The sequence below is a fragment of the Bos mutus genome, chromosome 18, assembly GCF_027580195.1.
Source record: "Bos mutus isolate GX-2022 chromosome 18, NWIPB_WYAK_1.1, whole genome shotgun sequence".
In the NCBI taxonomy this organism is placed as follows: Eukaryota; Metazoa; Chordata; class Mammalia; order Artiodactyla; family Bovidae; genus Bos; species Bos mutus.
In genome coordinates this window covers 17,989,600-18,010,374 of record NC_091634.1, presented here as the reverse complement: position 1 = coordinate 18,010,374, position 20,775 = coordinate 17,989,600, and the positions used below count along the sequence as shown (strand labels likewise).

The 20,775-nt window shown below is 40.5% G+C and overlaps 1 protein-coding gene across 7 annotated transcripts in view; it reads left to right on the top strand.

Moving 5' to 3' along the window:
* Window positions 1-6,170: 6,170 nt before the first annotated feature.
* The window catches only part of LSM14A (LSM14A mRNA processing body assembly factor), a 53,874-nt gene continuing 39,269 nt past the window's right edge, over window positions 6,171-20,775 (top strand). For 3 of the 7 annotated variants that reach the window (XR_011467691.1, XM_070387982.1, XM_070387981.1), the window contains exon 1: window positions 6,173-6,469. Coding sequence is in view for 6 of the 7 variants with exons in the window: in XM_070387982.1 (XP_070244083.1) it covers window positions 6,349-6,469 (121 nt within the window). In the remaining variant the exon portion in view is untranslated. Of the gene's footprint in view, window positions 6,470-20,775 lie in introns of all 7 variants that reach the window. The other 4 variants (XM_070387985.1, XM_070387983.1, XM_070387984.1 and 1 more) reach the window with 3 other exon arrangements.

Below are 20,775 nucleotides of genomic sequence, written 5' to 3'. Positions count from 1 at the left end.
ACCTTTCACAGGCATTACCTCCAATAAACCTCTTTCGCTCCTGTCTCAATATCTATTTCTGAGAAGGACGAACTGACACATATTCTGAGTTTAGAATTCCTAAGATGCGGCTCCTCCAAAGTATGTAAAATGACTGACCCAGGCATTTGTCTTTCTTTTTGCATCATTCAGGAAATGCATTTGACTGCTAGTTAAGAGAGACTTAAAATAACTCTGACACAAGTAAGATAGTTGACAGGCCAAGTTGGTAAGGTGGCTCCACAGTGTCATGAAAGTCCCAGCCTTCTAGGCATTCCTCCCAGTCAAGTGAATGAAACAATCTTGGACCGGCTAGACCAGGCAAGTGGCCACTCAATGATCCTAGATGATGCTACATGAAACAGAATTACTTAGTCATGCCTCTTCCAAAAAATTGTGAAACAGAACAAAAGGTAATTGTTTGAAATTACTGAATTTTAGAATGGTTTGTTATACAGCAATAGATAGCCAGAGCACATCTCCTAACTGCTGCTGCTGCTGTCGCTTCAGTCATGTCCGACTCTCTGCAACCCCAGACACGGCAGCCCACCAGGCTCCGCCATCTTTGGGATTCTCCAGGCAAGAACACTGGAGTGGGTTGCCGTTTCCTTCTCCAATGCATGAAAGTGAAAAGTGAAAGTGAAGTCGCTCAGTTGTGTCCAACTCTTTGCAACCCCATGGACTGCAGCCTACCAGGCTCCTCTGTCCATGGGATTTTCCAGGCAAGAGTACTGGAGTGGGGTGCTATTGCTTTCTCCAAATTGCGTAACTAATAGAGGGGAAAAAAGTACCATAAAATCTTATATGTAATACCTTGATACAGTAGCATTTGGAAATTATTACTCTCTTGCTTTAACATGCTGTCTGGTTTTTTTCTTTTAAAGAAGTCTTCATACTCATGTAAGTTTGTATCTAGCTTTTTATCTTAAATATTCTCTTATGTGTAACTGATTCACTTTACTGTATACCTGAAACTAGCAGGTTAGTTTTGCAAATCAACTATACGGAATTTTTTATGTGTATATATATATATATATATATCTTATACACCTGTGCCCATTTGCCATGTAACTTTAAAGAGTCATAAAATGAGGAGACATACTTTTTATTATGATACAATTCACATACCATAAAATTCACTTTTTCAAGTGTATAAGTTAGAATTTTCATAATGTAGTGTAACTACCACCACTAATAATTCCAGACATTTTCATCACCCCAAAGAGAAACTATTAGCAGTCACTCCCCTTTCCTAGACCCCAGCCATAACCCCTAGCCCCTGGCAACCACTAATTCATTAATCTATTTTATGTCTCTATGGGTTTTCCTACTCTGAACATTTCATATTAATGGAATCATATGATATGTGGCTGTTGTGTCTGATTTCTTTCACTTAGCATAACAGTTTTAAGGTTCACCCATGTTGTAGCATGTACCAGTACTTCATTCCTTTCTATGGCTCTAATATCCTATTGAATGGGTATATGTATTTTGTCTACCAATTTATTAGTTAATAGACATTTAGGTTGTTTCCACTCTATTGTAAATAACACTGCTATAAACATCCACATATAAGTTTTTTGTGGGATACGTATTTTCAGTTATCATGGTTATAGACCCAGGATTGGAACAGTGGCATCATATGGTAACTATGTTCAACTTTTCAAGGAACTGTCAAACTTTGCTGAACAGGATGCACTACTTAACATTCCCACCAGCACTGTATGAGGGGTCCAATTTTTCCACAACCTTACTAACATTTGTTCTTGTCCACCTTTATAATTACTAGCCATCCTAGAAGGTATGAATTGGCATCTCACTGTGGCTTTGATTTGCATTTCCCTAAAGATCAATGATGTTAAACATCTTTTTCCGTCCCTTTTTTTGGCCATTTGTATATCTTCTTTGGAGAAATGTCTATACAAATCCTTTACACATTTTTTAACATTTACTTTTTATTGACGTATAGTTGATTTACAATGTTGTGCTAATTTCAGCTGTATAACGAAGTGATACATACATACATATACATTCTTTTTTAATATTGTGTTCCATGATAGTTTACAAATTTTAATCCGGAAATTTGTTTTTCAATTGAATGTGTTATAATTTCTTTTAGTTGTAAGAGTTGTTTACATATTCTTTATATATCCTGAATCTCTTATCAGATCTATGATTTGCAAATAGTCTCTCCCATTCTGTGAACTGTCTCTTCACTTTCTTGATGTCCTTTGAAGCACAAAAATTAATTTTTATGAAATCTAATATACCTATTTTTCTTTGATTGTTTGAGCTTTTTGTGGCATAGCCAAGAAATCACTGCCTAATCCAGGTCAAGAAGATTTACCCCAATGTTTTCTTCTATGACAGTCGTCTTCAACCTTTTTGGCACCATGGGTCAGTTTCTGGAAGACAACTTTTCATAGACTAGGGTTGGGGAAGAGATGGTTTGGGGATGGTTCAAGTGCATTACATTTATTGTGCTCTTATTTCCAATCTAATGATGCCACTGATCTGACAGGATGTACCCGTCCACAACCCAGAGGTTGGGGACCCCTTTTCTAAGAATTTTATAGTTTTAGCTCTTACGTTAAGGTCTTTGATTTATTCTAATTTTTATCTATACTGTGAAAGTGATTTTGAATCTTGTCAAATGGAGATGGAATAAAGAGCTTTTCATATCAAACAGGAGACAAAGGAATGGTTAGAGGTGGGAGAGTGACATGTATGTTCTGAGAAGCAATGAATTCAGCATGGCCAGAGCCTAAGGCATGCAGAGAATATGTTGGGAGTTGCAACGAATAACCGTGGGCACACCAAAAGCCAGTGAGGTGCAGGAACCTTGTTTCTCCCATATTCTCCATTACCCAATCCCCAGCGTCACGAAGCAAACACAAATATAAGTTAAAAAAAAAACAGTGTGCCAGCTAGAAACGTAACTTTGGACAAGTCTCCCATGTTTTTCATCTCTTCTTCCAACCTGACTGCCTCTCTAATGTAGAAATTCTAGACTTTCTATTGTTGGAAACATTCAATGGAGAGGGTTTTTTTGTTTGTTTGTTTGGTTTTTTTTTCTGTAGGCCAGCAGACATACTTGATGGCTCTTAAGCAGGGGAGCAACATGGGACTTGGGTTTTCAGAAACAATGGTAGTGAAAGGTGCCACTTTCTCAGTCTTTTTCTAGTACCTAAGTTAGAGATTCACATGCATAATACACTATGGGCTATCACACTGATCAGCTGCACTTACGCATAGTTCCTGGTGCCCTAGGGTGCAGGAAGCCATGAACTGCAAACATAAAATAGAATCAGCAAGATTGGTGATTGACTGGGTACAGCCAGATAAGGATTCTGATTTCTAGACTGGACACCTGAGTGAGTCCTGGGGCCAGTGATAAGGACAGAGAGCATGGATAAAGGGCAGGTTTATTTGGGGGAATGGAGTAGATGCATATATTTTTGAACATGTTGAGTTGGAAGTGCCTGAGGGACACCCAAGCAACTGTATCTAGTAAGTAGGTACTAGTGTGACCCTGATGGCACCCCACTCCAGTACTCTTGCTTGGAAAATCCCATGGATGGAGGAGCCTGGTAGGCTGCAGTCCATGGGGTTGCGAAGAGTCAGACACGACTGAGCGACTTCACTGTCACTTTTCACTCTCATGCACTGGAGAAGGAAATGGCAACCCACTCCAGTGTTCTTGCCTGGAGAATCCCAGGGATGGGGGAGCCTGGTGGGCTGCTGTCTGTGGGGTCGCACGGAGTCGGACATGACTGAGGTGACTTAGCAGCAGCAGTGTGACCCTGAGAGTCAAGAGATCTGGAATGAAGATGTAAATTTGGGAATTAGTTAATATATGAAAAAGGATGAGATCACTCAGGAAGCACGGAAGATAATCTAGGTCCCAGGCCTGGAAGCGCGAGGAAGTAAGAGTTCAGCTCCTTGGCAGGAATCTTGTACTGAAACAGGTATTTCAGTCTTCCTTTGAAGCTACTGTGAACCAGACCCAACACAGCTGTTAGTCTTCTGTACTGCTTCCCTCTCTGTTTCTTGCCAGGCTTCTCATCATTTGTTCACTCAGCTCACCAGACATCCTACCTACGCTCTGCCTTCAGCTTCATCCAACTTACTGAAAAGCTGCTCTGTTCCAGGCTCTGTTCTAGGTTCTGATCATATAGTAGTAACCAGAGTAACATCCCTATCTCAAAATGTTTAGATTCTAGAGAAGGGGCTAGAGAGACCCAATTAAACATACTAGAGAGAGATGGGACTTCCCTGGTGGCTCAGCAGTAAAGAACCCACCTGCAGTGCAGGAGACATGGGTTCAATCCCTGGGTCAGAAAGATCCTCTGAAGAAGAAAATGGCAACTGACTCCATTATTCTTGCCTGGGAAATTTCATGGACAGAGGAGCCTGGTGAGCTATAGTTCACAGGGACACAAAAGATCGGACACACTGAGTGACTAAACAATTAGAGGAAGATAAACTCTATGAATAAAAAGAAAGCAGAGCAAGGGTATGTAGAGTGATTCAGGTGCTATCATTATAAACAGGACAATAAAGAGTCATCTGCAGAAGCAATATTTGAGTAGAGATCTGAATGAAGCAGGCAAGTTTGAGGTGAAAAGGGGATGGCTAGAACAGAATGGTGAAGCAAGGAAACAAGGGACTAAATCATATATGTCTCTATAGGGCAAAGTAAGGAGTCTAGCTAGCTCTCATTCTGTGTGATATGAGTTCACTGGGGAAAGGAGTATTGAGTAGAGGCGGGATACAATCTAACTTCGATCTTAGCAAGATCCCTTTGGCTGCTGTGTTGAGAATTAGGGGGACAAAAGCAGAGGTAGAAGGGTCTTCTAGGAGGATGTTTCAATAATTCTGGGTGGTTTGTTGTAGGGCAGGGGTGGAGATGGTGAGAAATGATCAGATTCAGGATACAGTCTATACTTGAAAAGGACAGAATTTTGTAGTCAGAACAGATAAAGGCCTGAGTGAGAAGTCTCACTATTATAAGGATGAACTGTTGAGTGCCAAGATTAGGTTTAGAGCGGAAATCTTCAGACACACAAACTTGCCAATTAGGAATTCAACTAAAGATGCTGAAAAGGCTGTGGATGTCCCCTGACACATAAGTAAACAAACGATTTGGCAGCTATTAAGCCATCAGCCACTGCAGTCAGCCCCAACTGTGAACCCTGAGGGGATTCAGGATGGAGAAAAGGTTTACTAACGTTAGATAGTTAAGGAAAAGATTTCAATGAGCCCAGACTCTAACTTCTTCCCATACACAGAAAAGTGTTGAATTCATTAACTTGAGATGTATGGTTTTTCTTTAAGAGTAATGTTTTGATGTTAAACTACCTGCGTTTGTTGTTTTTGCTATTTTTCAAAAACTCCTATATATCCTGGCTTCTCCCTTACTTCTTCCGAGCAGTCCCTCAGAGCTGAGAAGCTATCTCCAGATTTAAGTCCTCACCAAACCTCCCCGGAAGAAAGCACAATTCTCACGCTTAGGTTGAGCTTTTTTTTTTTTTTAAAGCTAACAATGCTATGGCTTAAATGAATCCAGAGTTCACAGAACTGAACAAAACTGCAGACAGTAGGGTTTGGTCTGTGTGCAATGGCACTGAAAGCAATGAGAACCATTTGAAAGCTCTGGACAGAATCCCACGTCTAGAAGCAGCGAAGGGGAGTAGAAGGGAGACTCGCCGGGTGACAGACGCTGTAATGATGGCTCCATGAGGGGCGCAGTAGCTTCCAGAGGAAAATGACCAGGTCTCAGAGGTGCTCACCAAGAGCTTCGAGGCACGTTGGAACTTTCTAGCTAGAAGGATCCGCTTTTGCAATGAAACCGGACTCAGGACAGGTTACAAAGGGTCTGGAAATGGTGTGGGCCACAGCGGAGATCAAGAGGACCGCGAGCGGCGCCACGCCAGCCCACAGTATCCTTACATTCCGAGGCCCTGGCCTCTCCCTGGATCTCCTCTCAGGCCTGGGGGAACGACAGCGACAGACCAGGCCAAGCGGCGCTGCTAGGACTGCCGAGGGAGCGAAGGAACCCTGAGCCACCGGCCGCCAGGCGAATCTCGCGAGACCTCGGCCTCCCCGTCCAGCATGCCCCGCGCCGCCGCCGCTGCAGCCGCCGCCGCCGCCGCGCCGCGGCTTGAGGGCGGGAGGCTGGGGGAGGGTAGCGGAGCCGGCGCTGCCGCCATGTTGGGTCTGCGGCGGCTGCTGTAGGCGCCGACGGAGCAAGTGGGCGAGCAGAACGGCCACAGCGGCGTGGGATCTGCCTCTCTGCGAGCGGCCGGGAGCGGCGGCGGCGGCGGCGCCATGAGCGGGGGCACCCCTTACATCGGCAGCAAGATCAGCCTTATCTCCAAGGCGGAGATCCGCTACGAGGGCATCCTCTACACTATCGACACCGAGAACTCTACCGTAGCTCTCGCCAAAGGTATGCCGGGGCGGGCCTCGGGGTCGAAGCCGGGCCGAGCGTTCGGGGCTGCGCCGAGCTCTCGGCTCGCGACCTCCTCGCTCCCTCCCCGCTCCACCGTCCTCCTTGGGGTGCCGCTCCCCTCCCTCCGTCCGGGCTCCGGCGTCGCGGGCCGGGCCGGGCCGAGCCGCGGCCTCCCCGGGGCTCTCAGGGTTCCGCCTTCGATCCGGTGACTAAGGACCCCGGCCGGGCCGGGCGGGGCAGCCCTGAAGTCCGAGAACGGGCCGAAGAACACGGAGATACGCGTCTTCCAACTCCGAAATTCGGTGGTTCTGTCTTCTTAACCACCAAACAAAGCCTGAGTATTCAAAGAATTTTTCCGCCCAGCCTGAGTTTAAAGCGCTGATTTGCTGATTTTCCAGCACCCATTTTCTCGCGTTTTTAATTTCAATTCGTTGCATATTCCTCAGGTGAACTTTAAGTAATGTGCCCAAAGTTTGGGTTTCTCCTGCGACGCAGACGGCCTCGAAATGCCATTGGTACCTGGAGCAGATCACATCCCACTTGTCTCCTGTGTGGTATTTACCTGTTAAACCGGAATCCTTCACCAAACCTGTTGTGCAACTATCTCTTTCAAATGTTTGCTGCTCTCCTTTCGGCCTTGTTTTTGGAAATCCGGTGGGAAGAAGGGTGCCAGCTTTTTCCGGGTCCCTTGTTCCCAGGGCAGATCTAAGTGGTCAGTGGGCGCTGACCGACCCCGGTGGAGGCACTCTGGGTCCGAGAGTTCTGGGGTCGGGGAGGAAGGTGTCCACCCCAAAGTACGTACCATCGCCCAGTCTTGTGGGTTTTGTTTCCGTTCACAAGTCTGGGTTTTTGTTCCGCCAGGAAACCAGGAAGAAAATAAACTTTAGCTCCTGATCTTAAACCTCACAAGTTTTGGGAACATATAGGAGAGGGAAGCAAGATAACTAAGGTCATTTTCGCAGCACATCTGGGAGAGTTATAGAAAGAATAGCATGGTAAGGAGAGAAGTCCGGCGATAGGAAGAAAATTTTCTAAATCTATTTTTAAGAAAAAGATTAGTCTTTGACCGATAGGAGAGTCATTTCGCGGTATCACGCAAGTATTTAAAGATACTTTTTGGATTACCTGGTACATCCTTTTTAAAACACTCTTGTTGGGACAAATTTTCTATCTAGGTAGGGAGTCTTTAAATTATTTTCTCTTAATTTTCTTTTCTTTCCTCTCCCACCCGTCCCTCCACCCACCCGCATGCATATTTAGCTGTATAATTTTTATGGTTTTGTGGAATTGTGAAAAGGGCCCTCTAAAGTTTTTGATGAGAGCCACATATAAGCTGAAAATAGTATTTCTCATTAAAGTGATTTAATAGTTTTTTTTTTTTTTTTAAAGCATTGTTTGGCCCAATCTGACTTTTAAGATTTCTTGCCAGGTTAGTGACTTATCAGTGAGTTGACTGTGGTACCTTTACTTCTTACAAAGAAAATAACCTAAGCATTTTTAAGATTTCTAATGTATTTGTCTTTTTAAAAACAAAAACCTATAAATACATTCTTTTGTGCAAGAACCTAAAAACATCTATATAGCAATGAAAAGGTTTTTTTAATCATTGATTTAATTTATGTCTGTTCTCATGGCTTTGATATGTAATCCCACGTACGTAATATATTCTTTTTTTCTAAAGAAATTTGAGTTGTTGATATAACAGAGGCTTGGGAATTGTGTTTGCAAAAATTGGAGTTACCAAATGTGGATATTATTCTACTTGGCAGTTTCTAATCTAAAACTGCTTTGTAACTGTGCAGTCAACAACCAGGCACTTATTTCAGGTTTCAGAATTAGAAGTGGGATGTTTGGTGTTAAGATTTTAGAATTTATGTAATTTGCTGAGTAATCTGATATCTGAAATTCCACCTTTTTCAAAATTTGGATGAAGAGTGGCAGTCTACCCAACGAAACCAAAAGTATATTCATGGATTTTAGACTACAGTGTGTCTAGAATACAGTATGTATTTGGATTTAGAGATCCTTGCTAACTCTTTTTAAACTATGAATTGAGTTATCTCTAACATTCTTAGAATTCTATTTAGGACGTTAATCCTTTTCCCCTTTAGAGAGAGGTGTTTTTTTTTTCCCCTCAGTGTGAAATATAACCACACATGTTGTAAAGATATGTGGATAAAAATGAAATATTTTTAAACAAAGGTTCTTGTAACTACCACCCAGGGAAAGACTGGCTTTGCCAACATCCCACAAGCCTCCCACTCCTGCATCTTCCCATCAACAACTGCTGCCTTCTTAAGCTAGATATAAATGTTATTCTGTCATTGATCGTTTTATCACTTAAGTTACATCTCTGAATGATAAGAGTTTTGTCCCTGTTTGAACTTTATATAAATGGAATCATGTTGCATATATTTATTTTGACTTTTGTTGTGACAAAGGATTCCGTCATGCATGTAACTTGTTTATTTCTCCAGTTGCTTTGGATATTCTGAAGCTATTCAACTTGTTTACGGTTTTGGGCAATTATGAACAGTAACTTTGTGTTTGAGTTTACTGATACATGTTTATGTAAATTTCTTTATGCTCTGTACTTTGAATTGCAGGATCCTGGGGAGTATGTCTTTATTAGATCATGAAAAACTGCTTTCCAAAGTAGTTGTTTACTAATTTTTATTTCAGTTATTAGTAAAGCATATGAGAGTTATAGTTGTTCCACATCTCTCACCAACAGTAATACTTGTAACTGCCACTTTCATCAGGTGTTTTAGTTCTGTCCAGTCTGGTGGGTATGTATTTGTATGTGGTTTTAACCTTCCTGATTACTAGTGAGGTAAACACCTTTTCATATCTTGGTCATTTGGATTTCATCTTCCATGAAGTGCCTTAGAAATTTTTTGCCCATTTTCCTGTTGAAATGCGTGCTGCTGTTGTTGTTTTTCTTGAGTTCAGTATCAGAATATGAATCCTTTGCTGGATATATCTGTTGCAAGTATCTTTTCTCATTTAATGGTTTCTTTTGATGTATAGAAGTTCTTCCTTCTATTGTAAATATGTTACCACTCTTTTCCATTGTGACTAATGTTTCTTGTCCTTTTTTTTTTTTTCTTTCAAAGGAGCTTTTCCCTACCCAAGGATCATGGACTTACTTTGATTATCTTATCAAAACTTTTCTGTTTTGCCTTTTCACATTTAGGCCTATGATGCCCCTGTAATTGATTTTGTGTATGTTGTGAGGTATTTAAATCTTTACATTTAGTAAGGAAGTCACTTGGCTTATATGGTCCAGATTATAATTTGGTTTCTTTACTTGGATATTACTTACAATTTAAATCCATCTGCAGTTATAAAATACTCTTGATATTTTGGGCTAGCTCTGTTTGATGTAGTATATAATTAGGATGACCATATGGCCTGTTTTGCCCTGGTGGAAAGTCCTTGTTTGTGCCTGTTATTTTGGCGAAATTGTTAAAACATCCTTTTTCTCTCTTGAAAATCTTGCAGTTTGGATAATAAATTGTATGGTCCCACTGTATGTAGTCAAAAGCCCAATGCCAGAGATACTGTCAAATAGGTGTTATCTTTTATTTTCTGCTAGAGATTTCACAGACTAGCTTTAGTTCTATAAAAGTGAAATTGAGATAAGTTTGATGAACTTTGATACATTGAAATCTTCTAAATCAATGTCAGGAAGTTTTAAGGGCAAGTAAGGAAGAATTTAATGTCAGTATAAGTATGTTAATAGATAATCTGGATTGTTGTTTGTTTCTTGAGGTCTTTATCATGGTCTGAGTTTTTTTTCTTCTAGTACTGATCATGACCTACATGTAATCATCTTTGTTTATTTGCATGTATTTATTGTCTAAGCCCCTGGGATGAACAGATATTTATTAAATGAATGAATAAATGAAAATTATTTAGCATTTTAGTTTATTAATCTTATAGAAGTCTCTTGGGGATATCTCTAAGTGTTTGCAGTTGTATCGCTTTAAAATTAAAATATATAAAGTATGTTCCCTCCACCAACAGTAAGAAATTTTGGAGAATGGGAATATAAGAGAATAAAATTTTTTTTTTTGGCTGTGCTGGGTCTTTCTGTGCACAGGCTTTCTCTAGTTGCTGTGAACAGTACTGCATGGGCTTCTCATTGCAGTAGCTTCTCTTGTTTCAGACAACAGGCTCTAGGTGCATGGGCTTCAGTAGGTGCAGCTCACAGGCTCCAGAGCACAGGCTCAGTAGTTGTGGCATATGGGCTTGGTTGCTCTGTGACATGTAGAATCTTCCCAAACCAGGCAGATTCTTATCCACCGTACCACCAGAGAAGTCCAGGATAAAATCTTAAGACATGCATGATATAAATGACATTGTTGGGCATACAGAGTTTTTCACCTTATGGCTCAAGCTTAATTATAATTTTCATTTAAAATTTAAAGAAGAATCAATTCAGAATGTTTGAGGGAGCTGCAAAGTGATGATGTGCATCAGTAGTTTGTAGGATACTTCCAATTGTATATGTACTTGTATTTGTGAATATGACACCCAAACACATAATAGATCCTGGATACCAAGAGATTCCCCACAGAATGGAAACTTTGTAAAGGCAAGGGTTCTGTCTCATTCATTGCTCTGTCCTCAGCAGCTGGAATAGTGCCAGGCACAGAGCAGACCCTTGGTAATATTTGAATAAATGAAAGGAAACATAGCTTTTGAAGGTTTCTCATTGTGGGAATCTCAAAGTTGGAGAAAACTTACATATCCTATAAGCATTATATATGTGGATTTTAAAAGTATTTAAGTAAAATAGACTCATTTCAGTTCAGTCACTCATTCATGACTCTGCGACCCCATGGACTGCAGTATGCCAGTTACCTGTCCATCACCAGCTCCTGGTGCTTGCTCAGACTAATGTCCATTAAGTTGGTGATGCCATCCAACTGTCTCATCCTCTGTCGTCCCCTTCTCCTGCCTTCAATCTTTCCCAGAGTAAGGGTCTTTTCTAGTGAGTCAGTTCTTTGCATCAGGTGGCCAAAATAGACTAAATAGACAAAAGTGAGTAAAATTCTTATCTAACATGCATTTAGTTAACTGTACCTGGTTAATAAACCCTTAAAATGAAAATCATGTTGCCATTGAATTAGGAAAAGAGACTTTGTGAGGAAGAATGATTATATAAGCCAGCTGCTTTTAAAACAAACAGTTTGTTCTTAAAGAATCAAGTGATTGGTGGAGGAATATAAAAGTGGGTAAGTTGGTGGGTAAGTGGGTAATGGATTATATTGCCCATTGGCGTAGCTTACTCACCTCTTGATTGTTAATTATCCACATAGTCATAAACTCCAGAGAGAGTGGGAGAGCTTGTGTTGGATGAAATGCCTGTGAAGTGCTTTATTGATTTCTTGCCTTCTCTCTGATTTGGGGATCTGAATCTAGCAATTCACAAAATCACTACTTAGGAACAGCAAAGGTCTAGTGAAACTTAATGCTGCAGTTTCTTTTGGTTGCCCTATTTAGTGAGATTGCCAGAACTTGGAGCCTTGGAAACAGTTTGTTGTTGTTGCATAGTCCTCAGAAGTTCTTGGTAATTCTGAGAGTCTCAGGTCAGGTGCCAGAAACTAACTGTACATTTTCCAGTAGAGTAAGAAAAGCCATGGCTTTCTTTTTCTTTCTTTCTTTCTTTTTTTTATATTTATTTCTTTTGTTTGGTTGCACCAGGATCTTCAGTCTTCTTTGCAGTCTGTGGGGTCTTTAGTTGTGGCATGTGGGATCTAGTTCCCTAACCAGGAGTCAAACCCAGGCCCCCTGCCTTGGGCGCTCAGGGAAACCAGTGGACCATCAGGAATGTCCCAAGACATGACTATCTGAATTGGAAGTAAAGAAAACAATATAAAGCCTGAGGAAAATAATAGTAGAAGAAGAGAAATAGTAAGAGTAAAGGGATCTTACCTGTGTGACACATAGCAAGAGTTTTGTATTTAACTCAGTGCCAAAGTAGTAATAGCAGTAACTGTAGATGGTTTAGCTTGAATTTATTACTCCATGATAGAAGGTGCTCCCTATAGGAGCAATTTACCTTTTATTTTCTCTGTGATACTTTAAAGTAGTCCTTCAGTTAGCTATTTTAAAAACTGGATATCAATGAAGTAAAATTGATCAAGTGTGAGGTAGTCTGTGAAGTATTTTACTCACAAAGATTTATTCTAGTGTTGTGGAGTGTTTGTTTTTGGAAGCAAATGTGACCTAAAAGGCCAGTTGGAAAACTTAGTAGTGTCCTTGGACAAGTAATTTAATCTCAGCTTTAACTTCATATTTTAAGTAAGGATAGTAACGTGCATCTTTCAGAGTCATTCTCAGAATTAAATGAGATAATACCAGAAGTATTATAATAACTAGTTTGTTACAGTGCTTACTAGAGTAGCTTTCTCATTGTTATTTCCAACCACTATCTCCATCTTTGTCTAGGTAACCCATCTCCCGGAGAAGGCAATGGCAACCCACTCCAGTACTCTTGCCTGGAAAATCCCATGGACGGAGGAGCCTGGTGGGCTGCAGTCCATGGGGTCGCTAGGAGTTGGACACGCCTGAGCGACTTCACTTTCACTTTTCACTTTCATGCATTGGAGAAGGAAATGGCAACCCACTCCTGTGTTCTTGCCTGGGGAATCCCAGGGACGGGGGAGCCTCGTGGGCTGCCGTCTGGGGTCGCACAGAGTTGGACACGACTGAAGCGACTTAGCAGCAGCAGCAGTAGCAGCAGCAACCTATCTCCATCAGTCATTCAGATCTACTGTAGCCTACAGTCTCTTGATCTTACTACCTTTCATTGACCCACACTCTCCTTATAACTTTACCCCCTGTTTTAATTCCATGAGGAGTTGTTACAGTCAGAACAGAGCTTATACTGTCAACCCTCTTCCCCCTCCCACTTTCTGTACAAACCTCACAGCCCTAATTATATCAGCACAGACATGCTGGCCAGTTTCACTGTACATTTATGTTCACTAAGCCCAGAAGTCATGGTTACTTCCCATATATTGTATGTCCTTAGTCCATTCATTCCGGTTTTGTACATGACCATTCCATTCCTTGTTTTCCTCAGACTTCTATCATCTCTTCCCCCATCTTCACTTTCAGCCTGTGAACCTTGCTTCTTCTTTATTTGAGAAGAGAATAGCAAACAAGAGAATTTTGCTCAACTCATCCCACATGTGCCCAGTAACCTGCATCTGTCCCAAACCTCTCCTTTTCTTTGTTTAGATAAACTGTTCTCTCCTAAGGTCACCCATGCATTTGTGCAGTAGGTTTCATCCCCTCTTCATGATTCAAGGACATTGCTCCAACAGCCTCTCCTGCATATTTAGTTTCTCCTTCTCTACCAGACCTTTCCTGTCTACTCACAGATACGCTGTTATTTCACCCATCTTAAAAACAGCAGCAGCAGCAACAACAAAAACACTGCTATTCTTAACGCAGTTACTCTTTTCTATCTACTGCCCCCTCTCTCTCCTTCCCTTTACACCAAAACTCCTTGAAGAAGTTGTCTATATCGAGGTTGCCAGAGATTTCCATGTTGCCAAATTCAGTGGCTGGTCCTTATCCTCAGTCTACTTGACTGATCAGCAATATACTGCTCAGTCAATCTCGTCTGCTTCTAACCGTTTTTTCACTTGATGTGATCCTAGTTTTCTCTTAGACCTCACTGTCTCCTTTGTGATTCTTCAACTCCTAATCCTCCCATTGTTGGAGGGTGCCAGGGCTTAGTTCACATCTTCACTCTCTTATTCTCTTTCTCTTTTTTCTTTTGTGTTGTTTACAGATTATTTCCTTGTTTTATCATGTGCACTCTTCTCTTGATTTCATTCTGAATTTCATGACTTCAGATGCTGTCTGTAGATTATTGTCTCCATCCTGCACCCCTCCTGCAGACTCCTAATTTGTGTATCCATCGGCTTCCTTAATATTTCCACCTGGAAGGATGTCTGCTAGGCACCTCCCATTCAATATGTCCCAAACCTGTTTCTTCATCTAGTCCTTTCCTTCTAATTGAACGACAATTTATTGTTTTAGTTGGTTAAGATAAAAAGATCTTTGAGTTATCCTTAAATTTCTCTCACGTACTGTGATTCTGATCTTGTCAACTAATTCCAAGATACATGCAGAATTTTACTTCTTACCACCTCTGCTACTTTACTACTTTGCATTATCTCTGTCCAGTCTATTCAGAGACATTCAGGGGTTCCTGTTTCTTGTTTACCATGTTGACTTCTTAGTTGGTTCTTTTCCCCTCAGTTTTGCATAAGTGCATCTTTGTCATTAAAAAAAAAGGTGGGATGTGTGGGTGGCAAATTTTCTTAGTGAATCTATGTTGTTCTTGATTGCTTGATGACTGGCTATATTATGAATTCAGATTGTTTTTTCATATGGACATTTTAAATTATTGGATTATTGTATTCTAACATTCTGGTGTTGCTGATACCAATTTGATTCTCACTTTTCTCTCTGGAAGTTCTTGGAGTTTCGAAATGTTGCCACACTGGAGTGTGTTTTTCCTGAGTGGTTTCACTGGGCCTTGTAAATCTGAAGACTCAAGTTTCTTTAACCTAGTAAATTTGTCCAACTCTCAGATTAGTTTCTCTTTCACTCCTCTGTTTTTTGTTTTATTTTTTAACTCCTATTGGATAAAGTTATTTTTAATTAATTAATTTGCTTTTAAAGATATTTTTATATCTCTGTTGGTTATATCTTTGGGAGAGTAAAATACAAAACCAACCATAAGGAAGAATACCCAACAAAGCAGCTTAGAGGGTTGAGGCTAAATTTAGACTGCAAATTGGACATGCTTTTCCTTTTTCTTCCTGTTTATAAGTCTTAACTCAAACTACATGAGAAGGCATTTTTTTAAAACACATAAACCCATAAAAGAGAAAGTAGAATTGGAAAGGGGACAACAGCAACAACATTTTGAAGGGTGAAAAAAAAGTTTTTGTCTTTTGAGTTTAAATGTCTTAGCAGAATTTAGCTATAGACTAAGGAGGCAGTGGGTAAAGCCAAGAAGTGAACCCAAACTCCTAAAAGTCTCAGGAATTGACATCATCATATGCAGTGAAAACAAGGACTATAGTAATTGGGTGAAGATAGAGGTCAGAACTGGAAGATTAACTTGAAATTTGTTTCAACAGTGGTCAGATTTCCAAAGCCTCTTTTGCATTTCCCACATCTGGATGAATAGCTACTTTTCTTCGATCCTGGTACTCTGGTGAGGTTAAACTAGAGATTCTGGAGAAACCTCAGCACATTTAGGAGCAGAGGTACCTACCACACCAAAGACATCATGGAGCACAGGGAGCATAAGGGAAGCTTGCACATGCCTGGGGCTTATTACATCCATTCAGGAGAATTGCTGAGTACCTTTTACGACTACATGTTAAACACTGTGCTATATGCTAGGAAACCAAAGAGCCAGAGACAGGGTTCTTGAGGACCCAGCAGCTAAGGTAGGGCCTGACAGATAGTCACAGTTAGCCACAGGAAGAGGATGTCTAGGAAAGTCTCCAGTCCTAGGTCATGGGGAGTTTTGCAGTCTGTTGGGAAAGTGAACCAAAGTCACAAAGGAAAGAGAACCAACAGCTCTGGAAGGTCCCAGTGAAAATGTGTCAAATAACAGACTCCAGCCCCTCCCTCCCCTTTTATTTTTCTTCCCCTGCTACATTTATCTTAGTTTATTCAGTTTGTCATTTGAATAGCACAATAACAAGTCTGAGTTTTCTTGGTGGGTTGTAAAGTGAAAGTGAAAGTCGCTCAGGCATGTCCAACTCTCTGTGACCCCATGGACTCTGCAGTCCATGGAATTCTCCAGGCCAGAATACTGGAGTGAGTAGCTGTTCCCTCCTCCAGGGAATCTTCCCAACCCAGGGATCAAACCCATGTCTCCTACATAGCAGGTGGATTCTTTACCAACTGAGCTATCAGGTGGATTGTAAGGATCCCTGGAAAGTTTTTAGCCAATGAAGTGATTTGTCAGAGTCCAGCTGTAGGATGTTTATGCTGACAGCATTGTGCAAAAATTGTGAGTGAGGGACAATTTGAGCTGACAGTATTGAATGACAGTACCTATAATGATTCCTATCCACCAAAATTAGGAAAGGAACAAGAGGGAATCACATTTATCCTTCTAGATGCTACTTGAGCATCCTCACCCCTTCAAAGCCTTCCCCAGTTACCCTAGTCAGAAACTATATTGCATCTTCTGTGTTTGCAGTTTATCTTCTGTTTTCTTTTTGTGCTTAGCAAACTTTTCTTATTTTTCACTATAGACTATTTTTCAACATCTTTCCCTCCTTATGTCCTTTGTGCTTAACAAATTAACTGTTGATAATATGAAGGATTATTATTTCTGAAGTCTCCTTCGTCAGAAAATGTGTGGTTGAACTTGACGTTTTATAGGAAAGGACACTATGATAAATGAAGATGGTATGTATTGATATTTTATTCTCTCAGATTAGTATTAATAAGTAATAATAAGTATTAACAATAAGTATTTACTTTTGCTGTCCTATGCTTTACAGAACTGTTTCAGGATCTCTCCTGTTGCCATTTCAAAAAAGTCCTATTTTTGTGTTTTGCATTACCGCTGCTGCTGTTTTGTATCACCATCTAAATTATCAAAGTGCCTTTTGGTTTTATAATTCTTTCTTCTTGGCACTCTTTCTAAATTCTTAGGCTAGTCATTATTTTCTTGTACTCAATCTGAAATGCTAATGGTTGAACAAAAAAAGGTATGTCTTGAGTAAATCTGCACATATTAATAATCCACTGGGAGGAAGCAAGTGAAGTTGCAGGGTCTCAAATCTATAATCATGGAAGGTGACATTGGACTGAAAGAAATGTAGAAGTCTTTCTTCCCCCAAAACTATGAGGAAGAGGGGAGAAAATGAGTGAAGATATGAAATGTATTAATGAAAAGGACGAGATTATTTGGAGTCATTTTAGTCAAAGAGGAGTTTACTTTCACTTTTAGAATTAAGTGATAAAGGAGTTGGTTTTAAGAATATGTTTGAAAAGGTAAGAGGAAAGTTATCTGGGCCATGAAGTCTGTTATCTTAGAGTCACCAGTGACTGGCATGTGACCCATGCCAGGAGATTGAGAATACTGCAGAGAGGTCAATAGTAAAGTCACTGTTGGGGAGGACAGGTCTGAAGTACGTACAAGAAAGGATTACAGAGGCTGGAGACAGATGGTTTTATTTAGCGCAGTATTAGACCCTAACAGAAAGTAGTGTGGATACGGGTGAAGAATGGACCAAAGCAGAGAGTACAAGATGTGCCAAAAGTGGAGGTTTGCAGTTACAAGCTGTGACGTGATTTCAAAGAGCAGCCCTGTGAAATCTTATATTTTAAATCTCCCCCCCCAAAAAAAAATAAAAAAAAAAATAAATAAATCTCCCCACCCAAGTTAAAAAAAAAAAAACCCGGAGCCCACTTACCACTATCCTGCTCTCAGGGTCTGTGGGTACTGTGTTGTAGAAGAGATAGTTTGATAAATGAAGATCTTTTAATATTTAATTAAACCTTGTGTTAAACCCTTATATAACAGCTTATTCCAAATATGTAGTGTCTCAAATAGTTTCAGCAAGAGTTTGTATAGCATACTGGATATGCACTAAGAACTGTACTTAAAGATAAATGTAAGGAAAATAGAAATACCAAGTGGAGCTTTTTGTTTGTTTGTTTTTAAATTTATTTATTTTACCTTAGCTGTTGTGATGGGTCTTTGTTGTTACACATGGACTTTCTCTAGTTGCGATGAGCAGAGGCTATTCTCTTGTGGAGCATGGACTCTGAGCATATGGGCTTAGTTGCTCCATGGCATGTGGCATCTTCCCGGATCAGGGATTGAACTGGTGTCCCTTGCAATGTAAGGCAGATTCATAACCACTGGACCACCAGGGAAGCCCCCAAATGTAGCTTTTCAGCACTTCCCCCCAACCCCATTTGATGCTTATATGCTGGGGTTTTTTTTTAATCCATGTGCTATGCTTTCTGTTTTCCCATCCTGTTGATGTCCAGCTGTTATTTCTTTTTGCTGTAAATAGTCATTTTCCCATTTTATTCTAAGTAGGTTTATTGTGTGGTTTAATTCAGTTCCTTTGGTATTAAACAGTGCTTAGTAATTTTGGAAATAGCTTACTTAATAGCTTTTTCCACTCTGAAATTTATTCAAGAAATATTCAGATGTCAGCACTATTTAAGGCACTGTGTTAGCTACTTGTGTTAATTGCAAGGATACAAATCTTTGTCCTGAAGATCTTTCGATTTTAAAAGAGGTCACTATATACAGTGGTAGAATGCTGTATGATTTTTAAAGGAAGAATATGTTACCAACACCTGGGAATTACTGGTGGAGTTGTGTGATGGCTAGTGTTAGGTCACTTTGCCTGGGCCACTGTGAGCTTAGTTGTGCAGGCATTCTGACTTTTTGCGACCCCATGGACTGTAGCCCGCCAGGCTCCTCTGTCCATGAGGATTCTCCAGGCAAGAATACTAGAGTGGGTTGCCATGCTCTCCTCCAGGGAATCTTCCCAACCCAGGGATCGAACCCAGGTCTCCTGCATTGTGGATGGATTCTTTACCCTCTGACCCATAAGGGAAGCCCACTCGTAGCCAGGCCACAGTGCCCAGATATTTAGTCATATATTCTGGATGTTTCTGAAGGTTTTTTTTTTTTTTAACCAGATTAATATTTAAATTATTGTACTTTAAGTAAAGCATCTTTGCTCCCCCATGATGTGGGATGTGGGTGGGCCTCATCCAGTCAGGTTGAAGGTCCTAATAGAACAAAGACTGACCTCCTCTGAGCCAGGAGGAAAGAATTCTACCAGCAAACCACCTTTGGACTCAAACTGCAACTCTTCTCCAGGTCTCCAGCCTGCTGGCCTAATCTGCACATTTTGGATTTTCATGGGAGCCAATTTCTTAAATCTCTCTGTGTCTATATATGTGCATTCTGTTGGTTCTGTTTCTCTGCAGAACTATGATGAATATAAGTAGTATCTAAGCTGAAATTTAGGATAGGTCACGTGTGGAGAGGCACTTTGGTGGAGGACAGAAAACTTGGTCTGTATATGGAGAATGATGAGCTTGGTTTGAACTCACATTCAGATAAGTGATTGGGACCAGGTCTTGTAATTGATACTTGAGAGGAGTTTTACTTTTAAGACTACTTCATAAATGTTATTATGGATTTCCACTTGAACTTAGTTTCCCAACTTACTTTTGGACATTTCTTGAATAATCAGCCTTTTATTTATTGCTCTCACATTTTAGTATTCAGGAGACTTGTTTTTCTTATTTATCAATCAGTATCAGAGCCTAATTTATAATTTTTAGTTTGTGTCCAAAACTTAAGGCTTTTGGGAAATATTAGTGTTATTTTGATGGTGCCAACTACATTTAACTATGGGTATATTTATCATATTTAAACTTAACAAAGCTTTGGTATTTTATAATGGAGATACTGTATTGGGAATTTGGTCACTACAGCTCTTCCCTCTTGTTGTGTACTTTGACTATATGTGTGGGTATTAAGGGTCTTCCCCTGGTGGCCAAGAGGTAAAGAACCTGCCTACTAATGCAGGAGAAGTGAGTTCTAACTTTGCGTCGGGAAGATCCCCTGGAAAAGGAAAATGGCATCCCATTCTAGAATTCTTGCCTAGGAAATCCCGTGGACAGAGGAGCCTGGCCGGCTGCAGTCCATGGGGACACAGTTCAGCGACTGAGTATGCACATACGTGGGTAATTAATACACTGTGAACCAAGTTTAACATTAGTGTATGTTTGAGTTTGCCATGATCTAAAGATAGAGTGGCTCAGATGGTAAAGAGTCTGCCTACAACACGGGAGACTTGGGTTCCATCCCTGGGTCAGGAAGATCCCCTGGAGAAGGAAATGGCTACCTATTCCTGGAAAACCCACGGATGGAGGAGCCTGGTAGGCTACAGTCCGTGGGGTCGCAAAGACACGACTGAGCAAATTCACTTCAGCTTCAGAGATAGAGATATTTTAGATAAATGATTTTGCCAGAACTTTGACCTTATTTCTTTTTTTATTAAAAAATAGTATCATGGGATGCATTTCTATTAATAAATCTTTGCTATTTGTAGCCAGAAGTAGGGAATTGATTATATTCTTTTAAGACTAATGCAGGAAAAAATACTTTCCCTACTTCCCAGTCTTTTGAAAGGTAGCCTAAAATGTGGACTTTTCTATTTTGGGAAATAAGAAAAACTAGAATACTTACTAAAGCAATG